Source organism: Agelaius phoeniceus, chromosome 19 (genome assembly GCF_051311805.1).
Source record: "Agelaius phoeniceus isolate bAgePho1 chromosome 19, bAgePho1.hap1, whole genome shotgun sequence".
NCBI lineage: Eukaryota > Metazoa > Chordata > Aves > Passeriformes > Icteridae > Agelaius > Agelaius phoeniceus.
Window position 1 is genome coordinate 9,026,229 of NC_135283.1, and position 25,030 is coordinate 9,051,258.

At 41.7% G+C, this 25,030-nt stretch overlaps 2 protein-coding genes across 3 annotated transcripts; one reads left to right on the forward strand and one right to left on the reverse strand.

The window, feature by feature from the left end:
* Positions 1-253: 253 nt before the first annotated feature.
* Positions 254-6,652, reverse strand: C19H17orf67 (chromosome 19 C17orf67 homolog). The gene is made up of 4 exons (XM_054645251.2): positions 5,845-6,652; positions 5,043-5,143; positions 1,727-1,866; positions 254-720 (listed from the first exon to the last, which is right to left on the reverse strand). The coding sequence occupies exons 1-3, from the start codon at positions 5,897-5,899 to the stop codon at positions 1,750-1,752; spliced, it is 273 nt and encodes a 90-aa protein (XP_054501226.2). The 5' UTR covers positions 5,900-6,652; the 3' UTR covers positions 254-720; positions 1,727-1,749.
* Positions 6,653-7,638: 986 nt separating this feature from the next.
* DGKE (diacylglycerol kinase epsilon) lies at positions 7,639-23,463 on the forward strand. 2 transcript variants are annotated; one of them, XR_008535255.2, is made up of 12 exons: positions 7,639-8,535; positions 10,108-10,267; positions 10,755-10,874; positions 11,836-11,979; positions 13,722-13,879; positions 14,164-14,215; positions 14,365-14,478; positions 15,018-15,089; positions 15,600-15,727; positions 16,618-16,729; positions 16,888-16,974; positions 17,392-17,503. XR_008535255.2 is itself a non-coding variant. In XM_054645412.2 (11 exons), the coding sequence occupies exons 1-11, from the start codon at positions 8,090-8,092 to the stop codon at positions 17,548-17,550; spliced, it is 1,665 nt and encodes a 554-aa protein (XP_054501387.2). In that variant the 5' UTR covers positions 7,640-8,089; the 3' UTR covers positions 17,551-23,463. The 2 variants fall into 2 exon arrangements, 1 of the variants encoding a protein (XP_054501387.2); XM_054645412.2 differs by lacking the exon at positions 16,888-16,974 and having other exon boundaries at positions 7,640-8,535; positions 17,392-23,463.
* Positions 23,464-25,030: the final 1,567 nt, after the last annotated feature.

Consider the following 25,030-nt stretch of genomic DNA (forward strand, 5'->3'; position numbering starts at 1 on the left):
TATAAGTTATAAAGGCACACAGGCAGGAAAGGGCTGGCTGGATTGATTTGCCCCTCCTGGCAGAATTACAAGGGAAAAGGATAATTGTGCAGAGAAACTACACAATTATTAGTCTGCACCATTGGGCTTCCCAGCTGCTGGTCCTACAAAGTCCTCTGATGTTGCCTTAGTACTTCACAAAACTGAGCCTCACTTCCAGTGAGTTTTGTGAGAATATAGTATGGGAGACTAAGGGAACAAAATCATCTGCAAATGAAATTTGAGTAAAGCTTTTATTATGAGACAATACATGAAATACTCATCAGGCAGTAGGAAATAGTGTTACATAAATGTTGTGTCTTCATGAAATATTGTTATTTAACCTAGAAAACTGTAATTAAAGATTTCCTCCAAAGCCCAGAAAGCTGGCCTTCTCTTCATGTTGCTATTCTGCAATTTTCTCTTGACCTCTCCCTCCAAGTTCCTTTTGCTTCAGACAGTCTAAACCTGTGCCCTTGCTAATAAGTTGCTCATACCTCAGAAACTGTGGAAACCCTCAATTCAGTTATTCATGCATGCAATCATTGCTGGTAGAAAATACATGGTGGTCCAGGCCACTCAGAGCTGGAAGTTCTGCTGTACCACGAGGATTGCAGAGAGGTTCTGCTCTACAGGGAGCACATGGAGCCAATGCAGGAATAGACTTGTCCTCCTTAATCGTGTATAAATCCATGTGGAGATCTGCAGAAAAAAGAACGCAGAATATCAAAATCCATGCTGACATGGGCCATACCAATGACATCTTAAGGACCTCAAATAATATAAACACTTTTCTAACATTAATTCTGCACAGTGGCCTGGGAGCAGCTGTTGGGAAGAATTCCTGTAGCTAAAGTGAGCCAGCTTTCAACTGTGTCTCAGCTGGAAGATTTTTTTTTAAACTGCCAACTTACCTCCTAAGGCTGAAGTTTGGGAATGTTATGTTTTCATTTTTAAATGAGTTTCAGATCTTTGTCTCATTGTGGATTAATAGAGCCCCACTGAAGTCTACCACAATGTCCCAATTTTTAAAGGTATTCAGAGATGTACAAATAGATAAAAGAATTTTAAGCAGATGAACTTTCTATCTTTTGAAACAGATCAGCTGTGGCAGATACCATCTCTGTATTCTACTGCTTAAAACTTTTGAAATATGAAGCTAAATCTGCACCTCTTATATTAAAAAGTTAACTGGGAGCAATATAGCTCCACTTTTATAGTGATGATTCAAACTTATCTCAGTTGACAAATTTCATGTCTGTTTAAGAAACCTCCTTGCAAGTCAGACTGCATCCTGAATATCTCCAACTGAGACAACTGAGTTTAATCCTGCCCCAGTCCCACTGATAGCTAAGTGAACAAGTACGAGACTTAAACAGAACAGTTGGAAAAAGAACACAGGCAGACAGGAGGGAAACAGGAGCAATCTGAAGCCACATTAATGAGAATGTTCTGCAGTCACCAGCTTACACCCACATAGCAGAGAAATGCATAACCAGAGTTTTATTAACAGAACAGAGTGACAGATTTGATGCCTGGGACACTTCTGTTCCCTGCCCCTGCTCAGCTGCCCAACACCTTTCAGCACAAGGTGCTTCCCCCAGCCTTTGTTATTCCCCTCTCTCCCAGTGTTTGGCTCTGCCTTTCATTATGGAGAAAAAAAGATGCACTGTAGAAGATATATATATAAATATATATGTATATATACCAGTTGCAGGGTAGGCAATCCCATTAGATTGGGTGCACCAGATCCCTGTTGCAGTGTGGGAGGCAATGAGGATTCAGCCAATGTTCAAGAAATTGCTCTTCTGATCTCTGCTCCAAGCGCTGGAGGTGAAGCATATACTCCTATTTAAAGAAAAGCAAAAGTAATTTAATTGTGTCATCACCCAATTCTAATGTCAGGCCAGGGACCCAGGATAATTTCACAGCTGATGGAAGAGCCATTAATTTATCCCTTAAAATAATCAAATATAGTGAAATGTGTTGCTGGTCAGCTTGCCCCAGCCTAGCAATATTTAGTGAATGACTTCATCTGCAGAACAGCAAAGGTGTTGAGCAAGAATTATACAACAATATTCATAAATTAGGCATTCTGTATACACATTTCTTATTTGCATATCAACACAGGAGCCTTTGTTGGGCCTGAGGGTACAAAGGATTCTCACAAACAGATTTGTTATAGCCCCTTTTGAAAACTGGTTCCTGCTGCTTAAAGAACATTAACCCCTTGCAGGATCATGTGGCAGGACTGAAGGGTTCTAGTAGGTAGCACACACTACCTACACATTTCCCAAGCCACAAGCTATTCTAGTGCTGCAGCTGGTTTATTTCCATTACTCTAAACATTTACAAATCTAAAAATAGTTGCAGCAATCAAATTTAAGCTCTTATCTATGCCAAATCTATATCTTATAAAGTTACAATGGCTTTATCAAACCCCATTTGTAATTCCTACAACAAAATCATTCTGGCTTTATTTTAAGCACAGGTTGTTCAATACCTTTTGTGCTCATAATATCAAAACAAGTTAAAATGTTTATATTTATTTTATTTATCACCAGTGCTGACTGGTGATAAATAAAATAATGTGAATTTTCTACACTAATTTATAGAGAGAGGCTTTGGTCTTAGCAGAAAATGTATTGAAATAAAGCAGGCTGTGTACCAAAAGCTTGACCTCCATCAGGGACAAAATTTACTTTCAAAAAGTTCCAGTCCCAGTGGCTCATAAGCTCTGTGAACACCAGATGCATTCATTGAAAATGATCCCCCATTGCTTTGCAGAGTGGGCACTGTTGGAATGGAAGCTGTAGCCTAAAGCCTTTGCACTGGTCAAGTGTTCCAGCATCAGGATCCTGCCTTTCACTGGGCTTCCTCTGCTCACAGCACCAGAGCCTTGGCACAGATCTCAGGGCAGAGATGCCTTAGGAACCGGCAGGGAACACAGCTGTGTGACTGACAGGATGCCACATTGTCAGAAGCAGCATCTCTGTCAAATTAAGTCTAAAACGTGCTGATAGCATAAATTACATTTTCTTTTAATAATCAAACAGGGCTGATCTTTCTGTCTATAGCTGAACAGGTTCCTGACTCAAGTAGCACTGTGGAAGTCAAAGAGTGTCACAAAGAATTGCAAATTACATTCCCCAGCTCAGCATGATCTGGCCCAGTACAAACAGCTTTTGCTTAAAACAGATGAACAGAGGTGGGTTCATCCCAGCATTCATTTCATTCTGCTACAAAGCATCCATACAAAATCAGTTTTTCTCCTTGAGTCCATGTGCACAAGCTGTGCCCAGGGATGCAGCAGCCATGCACCTTCATTCACATGGAAAATCTCCACATTCCACAGGGCAATGAGGGCTGTTTTTTTATCAGGAGTTTTTTCCTTTTCTACTGAAAACCTTGACATTTAGAAAGCAAAACAAATACTCTTATGTTTGGATTTTCTTACAGAGGGTCAGCTTTGCTTTCCAGATGAAAAACAAAAGAAAATAAATAAAAGAAGGTTGGAAATTCTCAGAAAGTGTCTGCTCCTAATTGTGGTAGGACAGAAAATGTCAAGGACAGAGCAGCAGAGTCAGAAATCCAACATTTCTTTAGCCCTGAATCCCTCCTCTCCCTACACAGAGTCATAGAATTCATAAGGATCACCACATCCAACTCCCTGCTCCTCACAGGACCAGCTAAAACTAAACCACAGATTAAAAGTTGCATGCATGCATGTAGCTTCTTGCCATACAGGAATTACCTCAATCCAACTGTTCTGCTGCTTCATTTATTCTGTATTCAACATTGTTATATTTACCACATAACCTTAATCATGGTGGTATATTAAGCATAAGCCCAGATGGGAGCTGTATTCCTGCTCATTTGCAAAAACTACAAGGCTTATTTAACAACTTAGAAACCAACCCAGTCCTGAGTGTTGTGGGCAGCAGTGCAGCCTTCTGGTTTTTGGCTGTGTTGTGCAATTTTCAGTGTACAGTGTTGTCAACAAGCATGGAGCAATATCTGGGACAGCTTTGGTTTGTTGTGTGTTCACCCAGTGTTGGGCAGGTGGATTCTTTTTGGCTGGTGTACATTACCCACTGGAAAGGGAAAAAGCAGAAGCTGTTTCTACAATCCTGCAAGGCACATAGTGCTCCTCATGTCCTGTGGAGTCCAGAAGTGTTCAGCACCTTGCTAAACTGAGCCCCCTGTGCTCCTCACGTGCACAATCCCCTGTGTGCTCCTGGCTTCTGTGGCTCTGCCTCTCCAGAACCATGTGATTTTAGCTCAGTTTATTTACTTTGGAAAGAAATAGGCAGTAGTTTTAAAATACCTTAAGTACCCTTGATGAGTGCAGGATTATGTGTTAGGTCTTGTCAAAGCAAGGAAAACAGAAGGCTCTTTAATTCTGTTACTTTTTCTTTTGTTGTAATAGGGTTTAGAAAGAAAAAAATGTAGATATTGCATAAAAGCCCAAAACAGTTGCATTAAGCCAGCAATGAAAAACTCTTCCAATATCATAAAAAACATCCTATCTATAGCATCCATAAATAAGTCAATGAAAGAAAGTGATTTTTAAAGCTGGTTGAGAACTGCCTCAGCCTCCACACTGACCACTGACACCTCCATCTCCTCTCTCCCTGCAGTGCAGAATGTATTGTAAGCAGAAGACCTTTCCTGTTACTTACTTCAGGCACAAGCTGATGAAATCCACATCTCTATAAATTAAAAGCCTTTTTCTTCTCAAAAATTTGATTGGTATTTTTGAACCATGATAAATAATCTCCTCATTTTGCAAGTGAACATTTCCTGAGCCATACTCAGCACTTACAGAATGTTTTTAACTGTAATTGAAAGAATTTAAAGGTTTTTTTAATATTTCATGGAAGAACTCAGCTGCTTTGAAGGGTGATATACATAACATAATGTCTGGAAGCAACAGAAATTTAATACTAAGCTCAAACGGTTTGGGGGTTTTAGTGTTGGGTTTTTTCAGTTAATGCAATTTAAGAGTAAATAACATAAATCACCCTCATTGGTTCATCAGGGAAACCAGCTTTTCTTGGTCTCTCTTCACGACGAGTCCTCAGCATCTGTTTGGCATCTTTTGCAGACAAAATTGGTGAAGTGTCTAAAGGCACACAGAACAGCAGAAATTAATTCTGAAATTATCAAAAAGTTAGTATTTTATCTATCAGTTGTGAAATGAAATGTCCCCAAACCTGATTTTTTTTCTATAAACAAAGTGTTCTTTCATTACAGCCCGTTCCCAGGGGATATTTCATTCCAAGAGATAGGAGTGGAATTTTAAACCATTTTTATTTATTGTGTTTTCTCTTGTCCTACTAGTATGACGCAAAGGCCACATATTCACATGGTACTATAAAATGAGCAAATGCAACAGCACCATCAAACCACTGGCATTAGTTGCTCTTACAACTCTTGGTTCTTTTCTGTGTTGCTTTATAGGATTTTTTTCAAAGTAATGAGTTAGATACATTGCAAAGAAGAGATTGCATTGAACATTTCACTTGCAGGACCTTTGTAAAATAATATTAAAATAGTAAGCAAGTAAAACTAAAACTTTGGGGATTATAACAAATGACTACAGTGTGGTAATGCAGAGAGTTAAATATCAAATACAAAATCATGATTGTTAAAAATCAAATCATGGAAACCTGCAATATAAAAATATAAAAATGGTTGAGTGTTAAAATTAAATATATTAAAATATATGAAAAATTAATACTAAAATAGAAGGTTGACAAACTAATACTACTTATATGCTCTGCAGCTCTACACATATACAGGTTTGTTGATATAAACTCCTACCTGTAACAGTGGTCAGCAGGACCAAAAAGGAGACCAACACAAGAAACTTCTTCATTTTGATTCTGCTTTCTCTCAGTCTCTTCCAAAATGAGCAACCCTGACCAAGGCATCCTCCTATTTGAAGGAGCTACGTCAGACCCAAATGTTTGTTTGTGTTTTAATTTCAGTGATAGTACGATTCTGAAGACATCTGGTCTGAAGGTTTGAATTAGTCTATTATCTGCTCACACATTCTCTGCATAACTCTTTTTCCTGAGGGAAAGAAAATAGAAGGCCTTTTTTTCCACCTCAGGCTTCAGAACTACACTGGGTATTTTAAATAAACTTGTGAAAATAAAGTCTATCCCCTTATATTTAGCATGGCAAGCAAAGGTTTTTGGTGCCCAAGGTAAACTATTGTTTTTTAAAAGAAACAACTGCCCAGTACTGTTAATCTCAGAGGCAGCTGCAAAGGGGCCCCTTTCTCAAAGATTGTCTCTAACTTTGCTCCAGCAGAGAAGTACTTACTAATGGGGTTTAACTCTAGCAAAGCCAAATTATGACTGCTGAGAAAGACAGCAGAGTTTTCTATCAAATTAAGAGAACCAATAGAAATGAAAACCCACATAATTCTCCTCCTTTCAGGACAAGTTAGCAGAAAACAGGATTATAAAGCATATTAAGCATAGTGTTAAGGATGTAGGTTAGCAAATGTCACTGCAAACAGGTAGTTTTGGCTTTGAGAAATGTCTAGAGCTATTCTGGGCAGTGCCATGCTGAACACGTGGTACCAGCATCACCAATTTGTAGGGCATGAAATGCATCCCTTCAACTATAACATATAAAATAGATACTTGGAGTTCATCATTGGTCTTACATGAGGGAAGTGAGGAATTTCCCTGAAAATCTGAGTGTTGCCCAGCTGTGCAGTATGTGCATTTTTCGGTGTTTTTTTAAAGATACCAAGACCCTAGAATCCAATCAATTTTGTATATGCTGTATGAATTTACATCATTGCTCACTATACTGTTTTGAAAGTGCAAAAACCTGTAGGTTCTAATGGCAGCCACTATTTTTAGAATTGCTCCAGGGAAACAAACATGTAATGACAGAATGAAATTATGAGGGGAAGGCATTTATGGTCGGGCAATAAAGCACAACCGTGGGACGGACAAATACAGCACGAAGGCACGACTTTGGGGGACCTCACTGCTGAACCTGAAATGTTGTAGTGAGGTGGGGATTGGGCTTTTCTGCTGGGCCGACTGAGGACCAGGGGAAATGGCCTCAATCTGAGACGGGGGAGATTCAGATTGAAGATTATCATCGTTTGGATTATCATCATCATCGTGGTCAGGCTTTGGGAAGGCTGCCCAGGGAGGTGGCAGAGTCCCCATCGCTGGAGCTGCTCAGGAGGATCTGGACCTGGCGTGGGTGCTGTGGTTTAGTGTTACAGTGGCAGTGCCGGTCGGACCGGGTGACAGTAAAGGCCTCTTCCAACTCTGATGACTCCACCATTCTAGGGCAGAACGAAATTATGAGGGAAAACATTTATGGTTGGGCAATACAGGCACAAACACGGCGGTCACTCCGCCCCAAACCAGCGCGGCCTTCGCCTCGGGTCTGGGCCCGGCGAACTGGAGCTAGAGCCGGAGCCGAAACCGGAGCCGGAGCCGGAGCCGGAGCCGGAGCCGGAGCCGGAGCCGGAGCGGAGCCGCTCGGCCAGGCACTGTCGCGGCCGCTGAGCGCCGCTGGCGTCATCCCCGCTGTCGCGACAGACGGAGGGCGGGCGGCGCCCGTGTCCTGGCAACGGCCCCGGGCCGTTTCCGCTTCCGCCGCCCCGCGCATCCCGCGGCGCCGCTCCGAGCCCGCCGAGCGCCCCGGCCCCGGCTCCGCCGGCAGCTCCCGGGCGGGCCGAGGGCCGGAGCTCGCTGTCCGCTCCGCCCCCTGTGTCCCGCGGAGGGGCCCGGGGCAGCGGCGAGGGGCGGCCGGGGCCGTGCGTTCGCGCCCTGCCGGCGCCGGGGACAGCGGCAGGAGGAGCCCGGGGACGGCCGGCGCTGCGCAAGGCCCGGGCGGGCGGCGGAGGAGCCCCGGCCGGAACGCTGCCGTCGGCCCGATGCGGCGCAGGTCGGTGCCGAGCCCTGAGGAGGGATTGGAAGATGGTGCGTGAAGCTGCGCCCTGGCTCCCTGAGCGAAGGGGCCGTTCCGGGGCTCGCCCCGCCGCCTGCCCGGGAGGTGCGAGGGGTTAGGCCGGGGAGGCGCAGGGATGGAGGGCTCGGGCGATGCCTCCCCCGCCGGGGCCGACTGGCGCCTGGTCCTGTGGACCCTGTGCTCCGTGCTGCTGCCCGTGCTCATCACGGCGTGGTGCAGCTTCCAGCGCTCGCGGCGGCAGCTGCTGATCCGGGACATCTTCCGCAAGAGCAAGCACGACTGGCACTACACGGACCTGTTCGGGTCGCCCTCGTACTGCTGCGTGTGCGCCCAGCACATCCTGCGCGGCGCCTTCTGCAGCTGCTGCGGGCTGCGCGTCTGCGAGCCCTGCCTGAAGAAGGCGGACCGGCGCTTCCTCTGCAAGGAGATCATGATGAGGGGCACCGCCGGAGCCCCCAGCTCCATGCCGCACCACTGGATCAGGGGCAATGTCCCTCTCTGCAGCTGCTGCATGGTCTGCAAACAACAGTGCGGCACACAGCCCAAGCTCTGCGACTACAGGTACTGCAAGGCGGTCTGACAGTGTAGGAGCACTGCAGTGCCATGTCAGTGTTGTGTTTTCTACAGGGTTGTTGGGAGACCACACCCCAAAAGAGATCCTGCAGTAGTCAGATAAGATACTGTTAAAAAAAAAACAGCGTCAAATAACCTAAAATTAAAATAGATGCTTGTGAGTCATAGATTAAGAGTGTGGTGTTGTATCTCATGTCCACTCGTTCTCTTAATTGCATTACTCCAGCATGATGTGCAGGCTGCTGTATAATTACATACAAGAGCCTCTCAGTGTCCAAGGGAGTTTGTATTTATGGGGATGATATTAGGAAGTTTCTAATAAATTTGTTGGTTGTACAGTGGACAGCCTGAGAAGTTTGACTGGCACAGCTCACAGTTCAAAGAACCAAAGTGTGCATCTCAAAATTGGCATCTGCTCAGTGTAAGTAGAGCAAACAATGTTCTGTAGAGGTTTCAGGTTCATTTTTAAGGATGCTCAAAAAAGCTAAAGAGAAGTATTATAAGCTACTGCAATATATTGATAAAGATTGTGTTAAGAGTATTTTAAAAATACAATGAACCATTAAATGGACTTGCATTGTCATTAGTAAGGTTGCTTGCAAAGTTGTCAGTGCCAAAATGCAATGAAAGGTGCCCTGGTGTGTTACTTCAGCCTACTCAGAGGATCTTTTCAGCCTAGATTCTGCCAGCTTTTGCTTTGCTTCTATGTGATACTGTCAAACTGCTTGGGAAGTAAGCAGAATTACAGAGAAAAAGAGCAGATTATCAGAAACAAAACCTTGAGAGTGTGTGTAGGAGAGGGAAGGGCAGGAATTTGGAGGCAAATGGGAAAGGAAGGAAGAAGAGGAAAAGAGAGTCAGAGCATAGGCCAAGTGTCGTTGATACTCTAGTTGTGTGTTGGATTAGTCAGGAGGACTCCAAAAATAGCTTTCCCAGCTGCTTAAATCAAGGCTTTGGATGTAGTAAATGAGGATTAACATTCTGCAGAGGCTGGAAGTGGATATTGCAGTATTTCCTCTTGTTCTAGTCTTGTTTTCCAGGACAGCTTTTAGAATAGGTCATAAATCAAAGCAGTTTTGCATAACTAAATCCCATCAGCCTTGTACAGTTCTGTGTAACCTTTTAGGTTTCAGGTTTGAAGGGGTATTATCAATCTCAAGGAATGCATTCATTCATTACTTGTCTCACTGTATTGAATTGAGCTCCAGTATTTTATCTGTGCTCTCTAAGATGCTGAGGGGTTCAGGTTCTTTTACAGGCTTTCAGTGTAACTGTTAATAGCACAAACAGGAGCATATTTATGGCACCTATTTTTTTAATTAAAAACAACTGAATTAATTTAAAACTGTTGGATTTTTTTTCCCAGCAGAATTCAAATGCTTTCCTAGACCTGCAAGCACATGTAATTTTCTATAGCCAATACATAAGCTTCCAGGGAATGAAAATATTACTTATAATGGTGCACGTGAACATAAATATTTTGATAAAAGTCTAAAATAAATGAGCAAAATCAATGTGCCTGTTTGAAGATTGTTTTCATGTGTTTTGGTCTCTTTTCAGGTGTTTGTGGTGTCAGTACACTGTGCATGATGAATGCATGGTGGATTGTTTGAGGACTGAGAATTGTACATTTGGAGAATTCAAAGACTTAATTATTCCACCCTACTATTTGTCTGCAATCAACCAGATGCGTAAAGAGAAAAGAACCAACTATGAAAAGGTAATGGCCTGCTGCTGCTTGGATTTAGAATATACCAAAAAAACAACCAAATAAACCCACACACAGACCTTGAAATTTGAACTCAATACATTGTGACAGTAGCAACTGTCAGGTAAATGTTTCAAGATCTGTTAAGTACTTGCTGTGTTAATTCAGAGGTGTTTGTTATTTTACTAACGTGGTTGTTGAAATACAAGCAGATGTGGATTTGTCTGCCTTACTTCCTTGAACTTTTGTGAGTTTTTTACTGCTTTGTTCATAGCATTCATTTGTGAGCATTTTACTGCTTTGTTCATAGCATTCATTGTCCTGAGCACTGCAGAATCTTCAGCCTTGATGTATCAGAAGTTATTTGTGTTTCGTCTACTTCAGACTAACTGGTGACTTTCTCATTTCAGCCCTTGCAGGGGATGGGGCTCGGAGCAAGGCTGTAAACATTTTCAAATGTGCAGTATTTGTGTGACTGACTGGTTTTTACCTTTTGCAGGTGGTCCCTTACTGCAGTAAACACTGGATGCCAGTAATGGTGCTGGCCAATACTCGCAGTGGAAACAACATGGGTGAAATATTTCTAGGAGAATTTAAAATGCTGCTGAACCCCGTTCAGGTATTTACAGTGCAAAGCCACCATAACAAAACCAAGGTTTAGATCAGAATAGGTATCATCTTGTTTATACAATGGCAATAGGGTCATGTGGAAGATCAGTAAAGGAAACAAATTCATGCAGTTGGTTCTTTTAGCAAGGAAGAGCTTCACAGAGAGCAACAAAATGTGCAGAGGCTTCTCCCAGCCCCAAGTTTGTTAGGATTCTAATACTAGTCCATTTTTTTTGCTTATGGTAATACATGCAGTAATTCAGTCAGAATTACTGCATGTATTACCATATTACCAATTCAGTGGTACCAAAAGTGTACCACTTTTGAAACAGTGTACACTTTTTAGAAAATGAACCATTTAAATCTTCTTTATATAGAAAACCTGTATTTGAATCCTCACTTTATGTGTGGAAATGTCAGTCTTGACAGTTTTGCTTTGTGTAGTTGCTTTCCCCTTAAAATCCCCTGGGATGGCTCAGGATGTTGCATAAGGCAGGCAGTTGTTCTTGGATTTCCTGGCTGCACCTTAATACTCTTCCTTTGAAATTCAAAACCCAGCTGTAAAATACAGCCCAAGAGAAATCACTGTGTTTTTGTTTCAAATGCATCCCAATAAGGCTTTAAAGAATAAACCTCTTTGTGTGCTGAGTATTTTAAAATTACTTTTATCTGAAGTCTTTCATCTTTACAGAATTCATCTTCATGCTTCTAGATGCAGACTTTTCCAAGGGTTCTGTCAGCTCAGTTTATCAATGCCATTTAATCCTAGGGAGGCAGCTGGTGCTCTGTTGTGAATTTGGGAAACAAATCCTGCTCATGAACGTCAAGACAACTCATTTGCTAATGTAATATTGCAAATGGAGAATCTTTGTTTTGCATTAGAGTTAACTTCTTGAAGTCATTTATCTGTGAGGCAAATCCTGAGTCCTGTTCTGTGAACCTACAGAATTCCTTATTTTCCTTTTTTCTAGGTTTTTGATCTCAGCAAAATTGCACCTGCTAAAGCCCTCCAGCTCTGCACTTGGCTGCCTTGCAATGCTGTCAGGGTTCTGGTCTGTGGTGGGGATGGCACAGTGGGCTGGGTCCTGGATGCAATTGATGAAATGAAGATAAAGGTATTGTGTTTTAAATTAAAAGGTGAAATGAGTTTTGATATTGCTAAAGTTCTACCTCTCATCTCTTACCTGCATTTATTGCTTTCATCTTCCTGCATAGGCTTACAGAGGAGTATTTGCATAATTGCTTATTCATATTGGGAAAGGGTGTGGGAAATGCATCTTGTTATTCCTTGTAGTTCAGGGAAATATGAACACTTTAGATTTTAAATTATATTGATAGTAGTTCTTTTCTGCAAAACAAGGAGAGAACAAGCTGCTGGATATTTTCTGCATTGTTATTTTCTCTTTGTCTGAACAGATTTATATTGTCATAAATGGTATTGCTGATATTGGCTGGTGTGCTCTGACTGCTCCCTTCTCCCAGCACACTCAATCTTTTATAATAACCTCATCATTTTGCCAGCTATTCTGGTTATGTTGCCAGTGCATGAGTGAGTGCAGTCATTTGCTTCTGCTCCTTGTCATATGTTCTGAAGAGTCTGTCTGTCTGCAGCTTTGCCTATTAGCTGCAAGTAGAGGAGAAAAAAACAAACTCTGTTTACTGTGGATTTGTAATGGAAGATACTCTTGTTTATGGGATGCTCCTAAGAACTCCTGAGAAAATTAAGAATGTAAAATAATTTTAATAAGCTTTAGTGCTTTACCTAATAAACTTTTTCTCTAGTGCTGAAAGAGAAAAAGTTTTTATATCAAAGTTTTTTACTGCAGCTTTCTTGTTAATACATAAAATGTTGTAGCTGAAGGCCATTATTACAACTTCATGCATAGTCCAACAACCTCTTTGAGAATTATTGTGTGCTGATAAAGTAGAAATAAAGTAACTCTTAAGGTTAATGAATATGAGTATATGGTTGTGTGGTCCTGGGCACTTGATATATTGTCCCTCAGTGCTGATATAGTTGATGAAATCTGTGTTTTTCTTTGTCCTGTTCAAATTGAGTCATTGGTATTAGGTAAACTGTAGAGGTTTATCAGCAAAACCTTTTTCTTATCAGCAGTAGGTTATTTGCTCCCTTCATTTATCTTGACTTTCAAATACAGGTTGATACCTGGCTGATAACCTTTCTGGATAAAACAGTAACCAAAGTGCCAGTTTACTACAAGTGCTTTTCACAGCTGAATTGCAAAGGCCATAGTACAGCTGAAATAATTGTTCACCCTTCTGTGGTCAGGAGAGCCAAGGCCTTTGCTAAGGTGGCTGTTCTGAACAGCTCCTGTCACTGTGCTCTGCAGAGCTGATCTTCACCTGCTCCATCTGTGGGTGACAGCCTGGAACTGAGACACTGACTGTGCTCCTTTGAGTGTCTGTGTTTCTCTGTGTGGTTGAACACTGGTACTCTGTGCATCTGTTGTTTAGACCTAACCTCACTCAGTCTTGTAGGAGCATTTTGGTGTCTTGTTGCAGTTCACAGCCACGTATGTTACATCTCTCAGTGTTCATGTCACTTCCTAGATCCAAAGCATCATTCCTGGGAAGGAATACTCTGCTCAGTATTCATAATGTGTTGTTCCCATATTGTGTTTGTATCTCTTTCCTTCTCACAATGGTTTAACATTTCCTTCCTTTACCTTATGTCTGGGTAAGTAGCTCAATGTGCCACCTGCTCTGCCAGCCCCAGAGCTCTGCTCTGTGGAACAGGCTGCTGGGAAGGTGAATTGATCTAATCTGAGCATTGGGGATGGAAGGGAGACAATGAGTGCTGAAGCAGGAGCTAATCTGCAGTGGTTTTGTGTCCTAGGGGCAAGAACGATATATTCCACAAGTGGCAGTTTTACCTCTGGGAACAGGGAATGACCTGTCTAATACACTGGGCTGGGGTGCAGGTTATGCTGGAGAAGTCCCTGTAGAGCAGATCTTACGAAATGTCATGGAGGCAGATGGAGTCAAACTAGACAGGTAAGGAACAGTGAAAAGATAAAATGTACAGAACCAAACACTGCTGTAGCTCTACTGATGCTCCATTGCAGCAGTTTCTTTACATAAACATAAGTATTGCCAGAAGGAGCTACAACCTGAGGTCTGAATTTAGTTTTTCAGTTGTTCTACAGGGTTTAACTCTATTAATTTAACTAAATTTGAGTGTTTTGCCTTAATCCCAGTATAGATAAGAGATTCCTAACTACAGCTTTGATACTGAGGACTGTCTGTCTCAAGTCTAAGTACCAACTGTTGTTTTTCAGATGGAAAGTTCAAGTAACAAACAAAGGATACTACAACTTAAGGAAACCAAAGGTATTGTTTGCAAGTATAATATGAATTCTATTAAATACTGTATGTTGTCATTTTTTTTGTTGTTTTTATCAACTTCCCATTAAGCACTCTGAATTTTAAACCCTAATAATGATTTTTAACAAGGCATAATTGGAAGTTCTGTCTTACAGGTATTCACAATGAACAACTACTTCTCTGTAGGACCTGATGCTCTTATGGCTTTGAATTTCCATGCCCATCGTGAGAAAACTCCCTCTCTGTTTTCCAGCAGAATCATCAATAAGGTGTGTTTGCTAAAGGGACATTTCCTCCTTGGAGTTGTTGATTTGACTTCAGGCTATTTTTAGGTTCACATTCCTTTACCACTACATCTTTCTTGCCATTTTAAGAGTTTGAATTAACTTTTCTTAGGGAAAGGGATTCCATGGGTAAAACATGTTGGCAAGCCCACTCATGAGTGTTCTGCCTTGCCTCTGCTTGCTTACAAAATTTGCTGTTTGCTCAGTTTTTGCTCAGAATTTCTCATTTGCTTTGAAACCTCATGAATTAAGTGTTTATTCCCTTTTCATGTGGAAATCTAGTTTCTTATGCAAGTTGTAGCTCATCTCGTGAGGAAGGTCTAGTTCAAGGATGTGCAAATATATTATGTGTATGTTTTAAATAAGGTTTGCACAGCCATAACTATACATAAATATTTCAAATAGTCTTCCTATGTATTATCTTTTTCTAACGATATTTTCTTTTCTCCCTGTTTTGTTTGGTTTTTTGGTTTTGGTTTTTGTTTTTTTTTTTTTTTTTTTTGGTTTTGTTTTGTTTTTTGTAGGCTGTTTATTTTTTTTATGGAACCAAAGACTGCTTAGTACAAGAATGTAAAGATCTTAACAAAAAGGTTGAGGTAAGTTTTTTAACTTGCTTATTCTCTGGACAGTCAGTGAAGTGTGAAAACTTATCTTATGAAAAAAAAAGGAGAGAAGCTTTGCTCTTACCATATTTGCACTTAATGATATTTGTGTGAGGGTGGCTATGGCCTTGGAGTATTTTTGTGTTCCTTTGCTATCTGCAGCTTACTTCATGGAATTCATGTCTTTGGGCTTACTGCAAATTCCTGACTTTTTTCCTGGCCTTGACTCAGTTCTTTGAGTGCAAGCACTGATATTCAGCTGTAATTTGCCATAGCACTAGAGGCTTACATAAGCAAGAGTTCCTTTTTTTCTTTTCTCTACTAATAGAAATTTACTATCTGATTTCTTAATGATTTTTTTTTAAATATGGAAAGAAAACACATTTTCTTGGTGCAGGGCCAATTTTTCTTTAACTGGAAACCTATTAAATGCATAAAGTGAGTAAGTTCTATTGAAGTACTGAATTTGATCCACAGTAATTAACTTCTGCTTGTCTTTTAAAGCTAGAGTTGGATGGTGAGAGGATTGAGTTGCCCAATTTGGAAGGCATCATTGTGCTGAATATTGGATACTGGGGAGGTGGCTGCAGGCTCTGGGAAGGAATGGGGGATGAACCTTATCCTTTGGCAAGGTACAGAGGGCATTTTTTGCTTTGTTTTTTCCTTTAACAGTTCCTGCAGTATAAGAAATTCCCTCTGCAGACTGTGCTTTAGTAGCCAGGCTTGTCTGCAGGCTGCAAGGGTTCCTTGGGACAGGCTATCTCACATTTGTTTATTTTCCTTGAATTGGAGACTTAGGGGGTTTTAAGACTATCTCAAAATGTCTGGCATGACAGACAGCAGAAGCATTGGAGAGAGAGGCTATTAACAATAAAGTGAGCCTTCAAAAAGTAGAAGATAGATCCATTTCAGAATCTAAAATACCACATCTCATTAGAGGTTAAAATGGAAAGTAAAAACAAAACATGTCCAAAATTTTGACTCCCATGTTGGGAGCAATACCAAAGAGAAAAAAAAATTCAAACATTAATTATTCCCTGTTGTGACTTCTTTCTTCAGAAGGCATTTATATAAATATACCCATAGTTTTGTTACAAGGCTTACAATCCTGAATTTTTAAAAAATACTTGGGCAAGGTCCTTTACCCAGATCTAGAAATTTAAGCCATTAAAAGATTTTTCTTTTAATGGATATCTGAGTGAAAAGACAGAAAATTGTACAAGTTTATGGAAGACAAATCCACTGTGAGCCTTAAATGTGCACAAGAAGCCTTGGAAAGTCAAACATCCATGATTTCCAGAGGCCAGCTCGGGTGTGCTGACTGGTGAATTAGCTCCATAGCTGTTTGATGGCTTTCTTTGCTGCTCAGTGGGATTTGTGCTCCAGCACAAAATCATAAATGTATTGGTAGCACAACATTTGTCTTCTCTCTGGGAATAGCAGTAAGAGGACGTAATATTTGGGCATATGTGCTGGAGCTCATCAGCATCACTGAAAGAAGTCTCATTTTTTTATTTCATAGACATGATGATGGACTTCTGGAAGTTGTTGGTGTTCATGGTTCTTTCCACTGTGCCCAGATCCAGGTGAAACTGGCAAATCCTGTTCGCCTAGGGCAGGCACACACAGTGAGGGTAAGTGCTGCTTAGGCACCTCTTCTCCTAAATTTTTTTTAATACACAATACAGAATCTCAAGCACTCAACTGCTTGAATCAGATCTGAAGTTGCAGTTTGCAGTTGAGATGGATATTTCTCTTGCTTAGTAAAAATTTATTATGTCATAATACAAAGACCTTTGTTGCTGTGGTTGGTGGCCTGTGAGTGCCACCTACAGTTTCCCACTGGCCAGGCTGTGAATGTGTATTGCAGTTGTAAAAGGTGATTTCAGCCCCTTTGAACTGCTGTGGTTGTGTTGCTGTGTTTGGTGGCAGCTGTGGTTGTGTTGCTGTGTTTGGTGGCAGTTGTTCTGATTGCTGTGGATGTGTTGCTGTGTTTGGTGGCAGCTGTTCTGATTGCTGTGGTTGTGTTGCTGTGTTTGGTGGCAGCTGTTCTGATTGCTGTGGTTGTGTTGCTGTGTTTGGTGGCAGTTGTTCTGATTGCTGTGGATGTGTTGCTGTGTTTGGTGGCAGCTGTTCTGATTGCTGTGGATGTGTTGCTGTGTTTGGTGGCAGTTGTTCTGATTGCTGTGGTTGTGTTGCTGTGTTTGGTGGCAGCTGTTCTGATTGCTGTGGATGTGTTGCTGTGTTTGGTGGCAGCTGTTTTGATTGCTGTGGTTGTGTTGTTGTTTGGTACCAGCTGATCCTGAAGAGCTCCAAGATGCCGATGCAGGTGGATGGGGAGCCCTGGGCACAGGGGCCCTGCACTGTCACCATCACTCACAAGACCCATGCTCTGATGTTGTACCACTCTGGGGAGCAGACAGATGATGATGATGCCTCCAGCCTGTCAGAGTGACACCAGGGCAGGGAGCAGCTGGATCGAGACCTGGAGATTTTGTGGAATTGGGATTTGACGTGCGGCAGCGAGGAACTTCAGCTCATTAAAACACCGATGTCTGATCTGGACTGAGGTTTATCAACTAAGGTTCATACCTGTGAATGAACTAGAGCTGAGGAAAAAGCCATGCCTCTGCACTCATGGAAACTTTCACAGCTGAATTATCACAACTGGTTTGCTTTTAGCTTGGTGGGGATGCCCTCCAGCCTTTCCAGCTGTGGCATGCTCCTCTCATGGCTGGAAAGGGATGGATGCTGCAGCCCTTCCTTGCTGTGCAGTCAGGTCTCTGCACATACACAGCACGGTGTTTCAGAGAGATGTTTCATACCCTTGGAAAGGGGAACAGCTGGGGGTTTGACCTGCTTCCACCTGCCCCAGAGCAGAAAACCAGACCAAGCAGAATATGGGTTGATGTTCTGACAGCAGCCTGCTCCTGGCTACCATCTCTGCCTGGGAGCAAGAGCAGTAACTCTGTGCACCTGCTCATGCAGTGCATTTCTGATAAGCTTCACTGGGAGAGCAGAGGATCTGGGAGCTCTGGGGAAGGTACTCAGCAAGAAAATTGCTTTTGGACCAAAGGTTTCTGGAAATGTTACTTAGGAAATGTCTTTTTTCAGTGGCTTTGTAAGCCAAAGAGTACCCTGAGGTCTTGAGTCCCCAACATACAATTCAAAATACTTGTACCATGAATTGCACTGAATGATCCTGTGACTTGACTTTGCTTCAGTTCAGTGAGAGACTAATTCTAGTTTTTGCAAATAGCAACATCATAGTTTTTGGGCAGGCTTTTTGGAGGAAAACTTGGACAAAGGAGCATCTTTTTTAGCTGTTTAGAGAGAAGGGTTTTAAAGAAATTACGATGATTGTCAAATGTGGGGTATTTTTTAAAGACTGGTTGAAGAAGGTGGCTCATAATTACCTGAGAATGACCAGTAGTAAGTCAGTCTGTTAACTTCCAATTGTAAGTGTGGAGGTTGAGAGCTAAGTTTGCAGAGGTGACTTTCATGTGTAGGATTTGATTGTGGAAAAAAGCATGGAAGCATTTGTTTTCTGACTGGCTCTTAGGTGGTAAGAGATGCCTTGTTGGTTACCCTCATTTCCCTTCTGGATATAAAGTGGGGGAAAAGATGAGTGGTTGATCCTGGTAGTGGAGGCTCAGAACACCTACAAGAGTACACAGAGACTGTCAGGCATGTCTGAAGCTTCTCAGGTTAAAAGCTTCTCAGGTGAAAACATCTTCATGGTTAACAAAAGTAAAAGATCTTATTCCTGTTCTTTTTGTTGTAAGAATTTTAAGCCTGCAGCAAGTGAGAACTGAGTTGAGGTTTAAAATATCTCACTGAGTAAATTCAGTTTAGTTACTGAAGATGCTCTTCCAAGTAGGAAGAGAATTTATCCTGTGTAAGCCAAGATTATAAGAAGGTGAAGGCTTTGGTCTGAACTTTGAATGTTGCTGCTTTTGTCATGATCCCCCAGTTTTTAATTTTTTTTCTTTATGCTGACTGAAAATGAGACCATTGGGTAGAGTAGGCTGTGTTTCTAGGTTTTTTAAAATGAAACCATTTTTCAAAAACCTGTAAAATGATGTTTGCATTAACAGTGAATGATCTATTTATATTTTAAAATAATTTATTGAAACTTGGCAAAGTCAGTATTTTTAAAACCTTCAACTGTAATCCTCTTTGGAAAGCATTTTTAACTTGATGGTATTCCTTGTAGAAAGTGTATGTACTAGAACTTCAATACTACTGATTCTCAGTGAATTTATAGCAGTCTGAAAATGTGATTAGAGTGTAATGAACTGTAAAGCAGAAGCCATTTGTAAATTCCATATTCATTAGCCTTACATGCATAACTTTAATTATTTTATTGTATGTAAATATAGATGAAAAATAATAGTAAAATATATGTAAAAAGTGTTTAAAATATCCTAAGTATGCTATGCTAGATGAATCCATTACCTTGGGTTTTTTTAGTTTTGAGCTTTAATTTGTATTAGCTTCAAAAATCTTACCAGTTAAGTTATTTTTTTTTAATTACTTGTAACCATCAGCACCCTAAAAGTATTTAAGTTCTATGCTGTAGTTCTTATGTAACTGTTGTTTACAAACAAATGAGGAATCTGTGGAAAAGCAGGGTATGTGCTCTAAAAAGCAGTATTTGAAATAACACCACTGGCTACTTTAAACTGTACATAATGCAGTTTAGATTTCCCTGAAGTTGATCAGATGATTATTCAAATTGGTCTGAATAATCAATTTGAATAATATTGGTTTGTAGCCCAAGAACCTTGAACTGTTGAAAAACTTCACTCTTTTGACTCCTGACATCTAGAAAAGAAATAATTGATGCCAAGGTTGGAAGTCTCCCTGTGTTCCCACAGGTGAATGGGCTTCTCCACCTGTGCCCCAGTGGGGCTGTTTGTGCTCCCTCCCACTGCAGCTTGCCATGAGTCCAGCCCAACATGTGTGAAACCCTCTGGGAGAGGTAAATCCATCATTCCTGCTGGAGAAACAAAGTGTAAGCAGCATCTAACTGGGTGCTTGTTTGGGACAACCCCTGCTAAATGGTCTTGGTTTTGGAGGTGAAGAAGTTTATGTCTCACCAATGGACTGTAAGTGATGATGGCAGCAAATGTGGCCCTGGGGAAGCCTCCTGTGAAATTGTACTTATGTTTAGAGAACATTATGTAAGGCTGAAGTGTCCATTGTGACTCTGTAGCTGTCATTTGTGTGGCAAAAAAAGGTCTTGTAAAACCTTTATATAGTTAGCCCTGGAGTCTGTGGGAAGCCTTGCTGTTTCCAGCTGTTCTTTGGTTTCAATGTTTCCTCCTTTCTGGTGTGTTGCAAATTGGGTTAAAGCCTGTTTGGAATGACTTTGATGGAGCTGTTTCCAGTTTTAGCCCCAGTTTGGCCTCAGCAATGGGCTCCCAGATTGTCTGGCAGCAGGAATGGACTTGGCTGATTTGTACAGAGCTGGAGCTGCCCAGTGTGCATTGTCAATGTAAAGTGCTCCATGCTTTTTAAATGTTGTAGGTGCATAGAGCACCATTTCAAGCAGCTCCTCCATCCAAGGAGTTACTCCTTGTAGGTTGGAGCCCTGGAAATCCCCACACTATATTCTCTCTCTGGGAGAGGGGACTCTGCAGCTGGAGCTCCTGTCCTGCACTGAAGAGTTTCCCCTTACCCTGTTAATCATAAACATTGGGAAAATAGAGAAAACAATATTTCAAAAAGCCAAATAACAAACTGTTTCTTCTGCCAGTTTGTATATTATTGCTTTGTGTAAAATGTACAGGGTAAACAGTAACACTGATTGTCAAGCACTTCAAAGTGAGTTCATGAAGTTTATTTTTAAATTGTATTGCTGCATCCAGTAGCAAGTTTGGTCAGTTTCTGATAATTTTCTTTAATATAGGTTCTCAGTCCTGTGACAGGCAATAGAAAAAGCATAAATCTGCATGGAGAGCCTTTCTGTGGGTCAGCTCCTTGCCTGGCTCACAGTTCACTCATGTTGAGAGGATGTGCTGGGTATTTTTATGTGCACAGAACCTCCTGTCAAAGGCTTTGTCAGACAGGAAAATTGGAATGGCTTCACACAGCTGTTCTTGGCCCAGTGACCCACCTGGTTGGCTTTTCCAGTCACCATCACCACCAGGACTCCAAAGGTTCCCCAATACCCCTGGCCTGTATTGAAAGTACAATCTTTGTTCTCATTGCTGCTGGGGAGGAACATCCCTTTTCTCCACAGGTTCTGAGAACTGATCCTTAAAGGGTTTGGTTTCAGTCTGGCCAATTCCTTCTGGTTCTGTGCTACATTGCACTGAAGCTTTTACAGTGTGTGCTACTGTATCTCACTGGTTAAATAAAAAGCTCTGCACCTTTAGCTGTGATCAGCACAATAGCATCAGTGTTAGAGTAGTTACTGGTTTTTACCTGGCAACAAATGCTTTTGGTAGAGCAGCACTGTAACCCAGTTAGTGTCTGGGGAAGAGCAGGACACTTAAAAATCTGCATATGTTCTAACTGTACTGACTACTAGCAGTTTTATTCATTTTGGAAAATAAAAAAAAAAAAAGTCTTCAGTTGGAATTAAATTAGACTGTCTTCAAAAATACGAGGATGTAACTGATTCTTTTGAATGTCAACCACTTAATTTAAAATGCTGGTTTCTTCTGAGAAATGAGAGGTACTTCTTGAACACAGGGTGAGACAGCAGAGACCACTTCTTCCTGTGGTAATTAAGTAAATGGAGAGAATTTACACATTCTTTATTTCAGCAGTGTTGAAGCCAAGTTCTAAAGCACGATTTTATCATCTAAAAGTGCTGAATACCCAATTCAGGCTTTGGGCATCTCAGGGAGATACTTCAAGCTGGAATAAAGCCACATGCCTTGACTAAACCTAGTTATGTTGTGCAGACTGACCTTGGCTAAGGATCTTGCCCTTAACTGTTCAAAAGTATGAATGTGCTCAAAACTGTACTCTAATACTGCCCGGTGTCCTGTGCTGTGTGCCCCTGATGCTGTATGTAATTAATTATTTGCGTTGTTTAATTTGCAACTTGTTTGTAGGTTTCAGCATAAAAATTGTATGTGCGTTTATTGCATTCTGTACCTTCAAGGTTTACATCCTTCAAAAGCCATTTTGTCTGCTACAAACTGCTGTAATCCTTTGAATACCTCCAGCCATCTTCTCTTTCTAGGATTTTTGTAGTTAAACAGAATGGATTTTTATTTTTGTAGCTTGTAACTTCAGTATGTATAGTAGTTGTTTAGTAAGTAGTGATCAGAATACTGTAAAATGTTGCTTTTAAGAGCTGTATCTTTTAATTAGTAATTACTCCTCACAAGAAAATGTCAGCATGTTAACAGTTTAAAAAATATATATACTTTAGCTACACATGCTGTGATGCTGCCACATGGGATTTATATTGAATGTTTGTCTATATGTTCTAAAGTGGCACTAAACAAGGAAAATATGAGCCTCAAGTGCAACAAATAGCTCACAAAATAGAATTCATAACATTTTAGGCAGTTTTCAAGTGAGAAAGGTGTCAGTTGGGATTCAGTATTTTTTATTTCCCACAGAGCAGTAAGGAGTGATCAGTGGACTCTTGGCAGATCAGTTGTTTCCCTGTGGTGTAGTTTGAGATGTGTATTTAGTGCCCAAACGTGAGCAGACACTGACTCCACCATTCCTGCCCCTCAGAGAGCAAAAGCCCAGAGCAACCCCACAGCTCACAGCTGTACAGGATGTAAGGTCTTGCTTGCCATGAAAAAAACAGTTAGCATGATCTTGGACCTCCAGAATAAAAGTTTAAATCAAAATTTGCAAATTTTTCCTTGCCATCAAGCCATGTTTTCAAACCTCAAACTGGTTTTCCTTTGGTTTTGAAGAGAGGCAGGCTGAAATGGAAGGGTAAGGAGGTAATCCTGTAAAAGTCGTTGTTAGAAAAGCAGAGATGTCTAGTTTTACTTGCTGCAGAAGCACAGTGAGTGTGCTTTTGTCTCATACAAATTTGTCATGGTTGGTGCAGTGGTTACATGGGCACAATGTGTGATTTGGGCCAGGTTCTGCCTGAGAAGCTGCAGCTTCAGTGGAGCCCCAGAACTGCCCCTCTGTGGTTACTGCACATTAACACGGGGAAACTGAGAGCTTCAGTTGGTTGTACCATGGCCTCTCTCTGTGACTTACACTCCATAAAATTCTCTATACAGAAACATCTGCTCCATATTCTTCATAATTTGTAAATACAGATTTTTCCCAGCACTGGCTCTGTTACTGAATTTCCTAATGCATCTGTTTGTCTCGTTATTTGTACTGTATTTCTCTGTAGATTTAAGGGCGTGGATTAAAGTATTTAAACTCAGCTTTTCCTTTTCCTCGCTATGCATAAAAATAAATGTGAGTCTTCAACTGTGCAACAGCCCTGGGATGAGGATTACTGCCTGACTCTGGGAGGGCTGCAGCTGGATGAGCTTAGGTATTTTGAGAACTAAGTTGTATTTTGTTGAACTCTGTGGCCGTGCTACTGCCCGAAATTCCTGCTGCAAAATTTGAGTCTCTCAAACCTCAATATATGGGAAAAATTCTAGACAGCATGGTAATGTCATCTGGAGGTAAAACTAACACTGGTAACCTGCAAGAATCTCTCAGCAGCTGTTTGTCTGCTCCTGGTTCACTCTTCTCTACCTTGGGGAGGAGCTGAAGTTGTGTGGATTTTCAATAGGTGTGAAAAATGGTTTGAATTCCCGGGCTTCAACAGTAATGTGAAGTGTCCATATTCTGCCTTCTCACCTCTGGTGCCACTGATTTGGGGATCTTAAAACAGCTTCTGATGCTGCACAGTATTTACTCGAGGAGGGGAAGGAGCCCTCCAAATGCCTTAGCTGTGATGAGCAGTTTCAAGAACGAGGAGATGTTTTGGTATCAGTAGAAACTGGAGATGGGGCAGGAGGTGCTGCTGAGAGCAAATCAGCAAAACTCCCACGGGGCTTTCCCCAGCGAGGGGAAACGCTGCTGCCGGGGACGTTCAGGGATCAAGTGGCTCAATGCTTTCCCCTGATGGTAGCAGATGGGTTCGTTTGGGCCTTTGGAAGTGAATAAATCCTCCTGTGGGGCCACTTTATCATAGTGTCAGTTCCCTCCCCAAGTCCTCTCCTCTGTTCCCTGGTCTCATTTGCACAAAAGAGAGAAGGGCTCTGGCCTCTCAGCTCTTGTATTATGCCACAATCAAACCTTTTAAAGACTATTTGTGTGTTGTTTCCCATTCAGGATGGGGTCAGAGCATAGATATTCAGCAGGTTTTTTCTTAGATGAGTAAGACAATAGTTTCACAGAGCTTTCAGGATCACTGGCACTAATGCTAATAACCATCAAGGTTTGATGCATCTTTAAATGTTTTTAGAATTGCTAGAGCTATGCAGAGCACCCACTTGAGCCAAATTTTAGCCAAAAATTGTGCAAGGAGTCATAGCACAGGTATGTGTGGGGAAGAACACGGGACATTAGTAAAGTGCAAGTCAAGACTGAGATTGTTTCTTTTTTTGATAATAACAGTAAAAATTCAAAGTTTTTGTGAATGAACAGTAAAGTGGGTCGAAGTAGGATTCAAGGAGTCTGGTATCAGCCACTTGAGGACTAAAGCTCTGGTTTCAGGGTATCTCCTCTAACAAATTTATTTTCCTCTTCGGGAAAATCCCTCCTTGCAGAAGGGCTGCAGGCAGCCCCTGCCTGTGCATCTGTGGGCAATGTGAGAACGCGCTGGTAACCGCAAGGGAACAGATGGCCGGAGGGTCCCGGTGACCGCGGGCGCTGCGTGCGAACAATGCCCTGCGGATCCCGGGATGTGCCACCCAGCCGTGCCGAGCGCCATTGTCCCCGCCCGGCCGCGAAATCCCGATTCCACGCTTAGGAGCTGCAGAAAAGAGCCTCGC

What these genes read in the sequence shown, in the direction of transcription:
- C19H17orf67 (XM_054645251.2), bottom strand. Translation starts at nt 5,899, where the DNA reads ATGAAGAAGTTTCTTGTGTTGGTCTCCTTTTTGGTCCTGCTGACCACT. An exon ending in CCTGCTGACCACTGTTACAG is followed by an intron (nt 5,144 to 5,844) that starts GTAGGAGTTTAT and finishes GTGTGCCTTTAG; the next exon opens with ACACTTCACCAATTTTGTCT. An exon ending in TCCCTGATGAACCAATGAGG is followed by an intron (nt 1,867 to 5,042) that starts GTGATTTATGTT and finishes TTCTTTAAATAG; the next exon opens with GAGTATATGCTTCACCTCCA.
- DGKE (XM_054645412.2), top strand. Translation starts at nt 8,090, where the DNA reads ATGGAGGGCTCGGGCGATGCCTCCCCCGCCGGGGCCGACTGGCGCCTG. An exon ending in CCCAAGCTCTGCGACTACAG is followed by an intron (nt 8,536 to 10,107) that starts GTACTGCAAGGC and finishes GTCTCTTTTCAG; the next exon opens with GTGTTTGTGGTGTCAGTACA. An exon ending in ACAACTTAAGGAAACCAAAG is followed by an intron (nt 14,216 to 14,364) that starts GTATTGTTTGCA and finishes TCTGTCTTACAG; the next exon opens with GTATTCACAATGAACAACTA.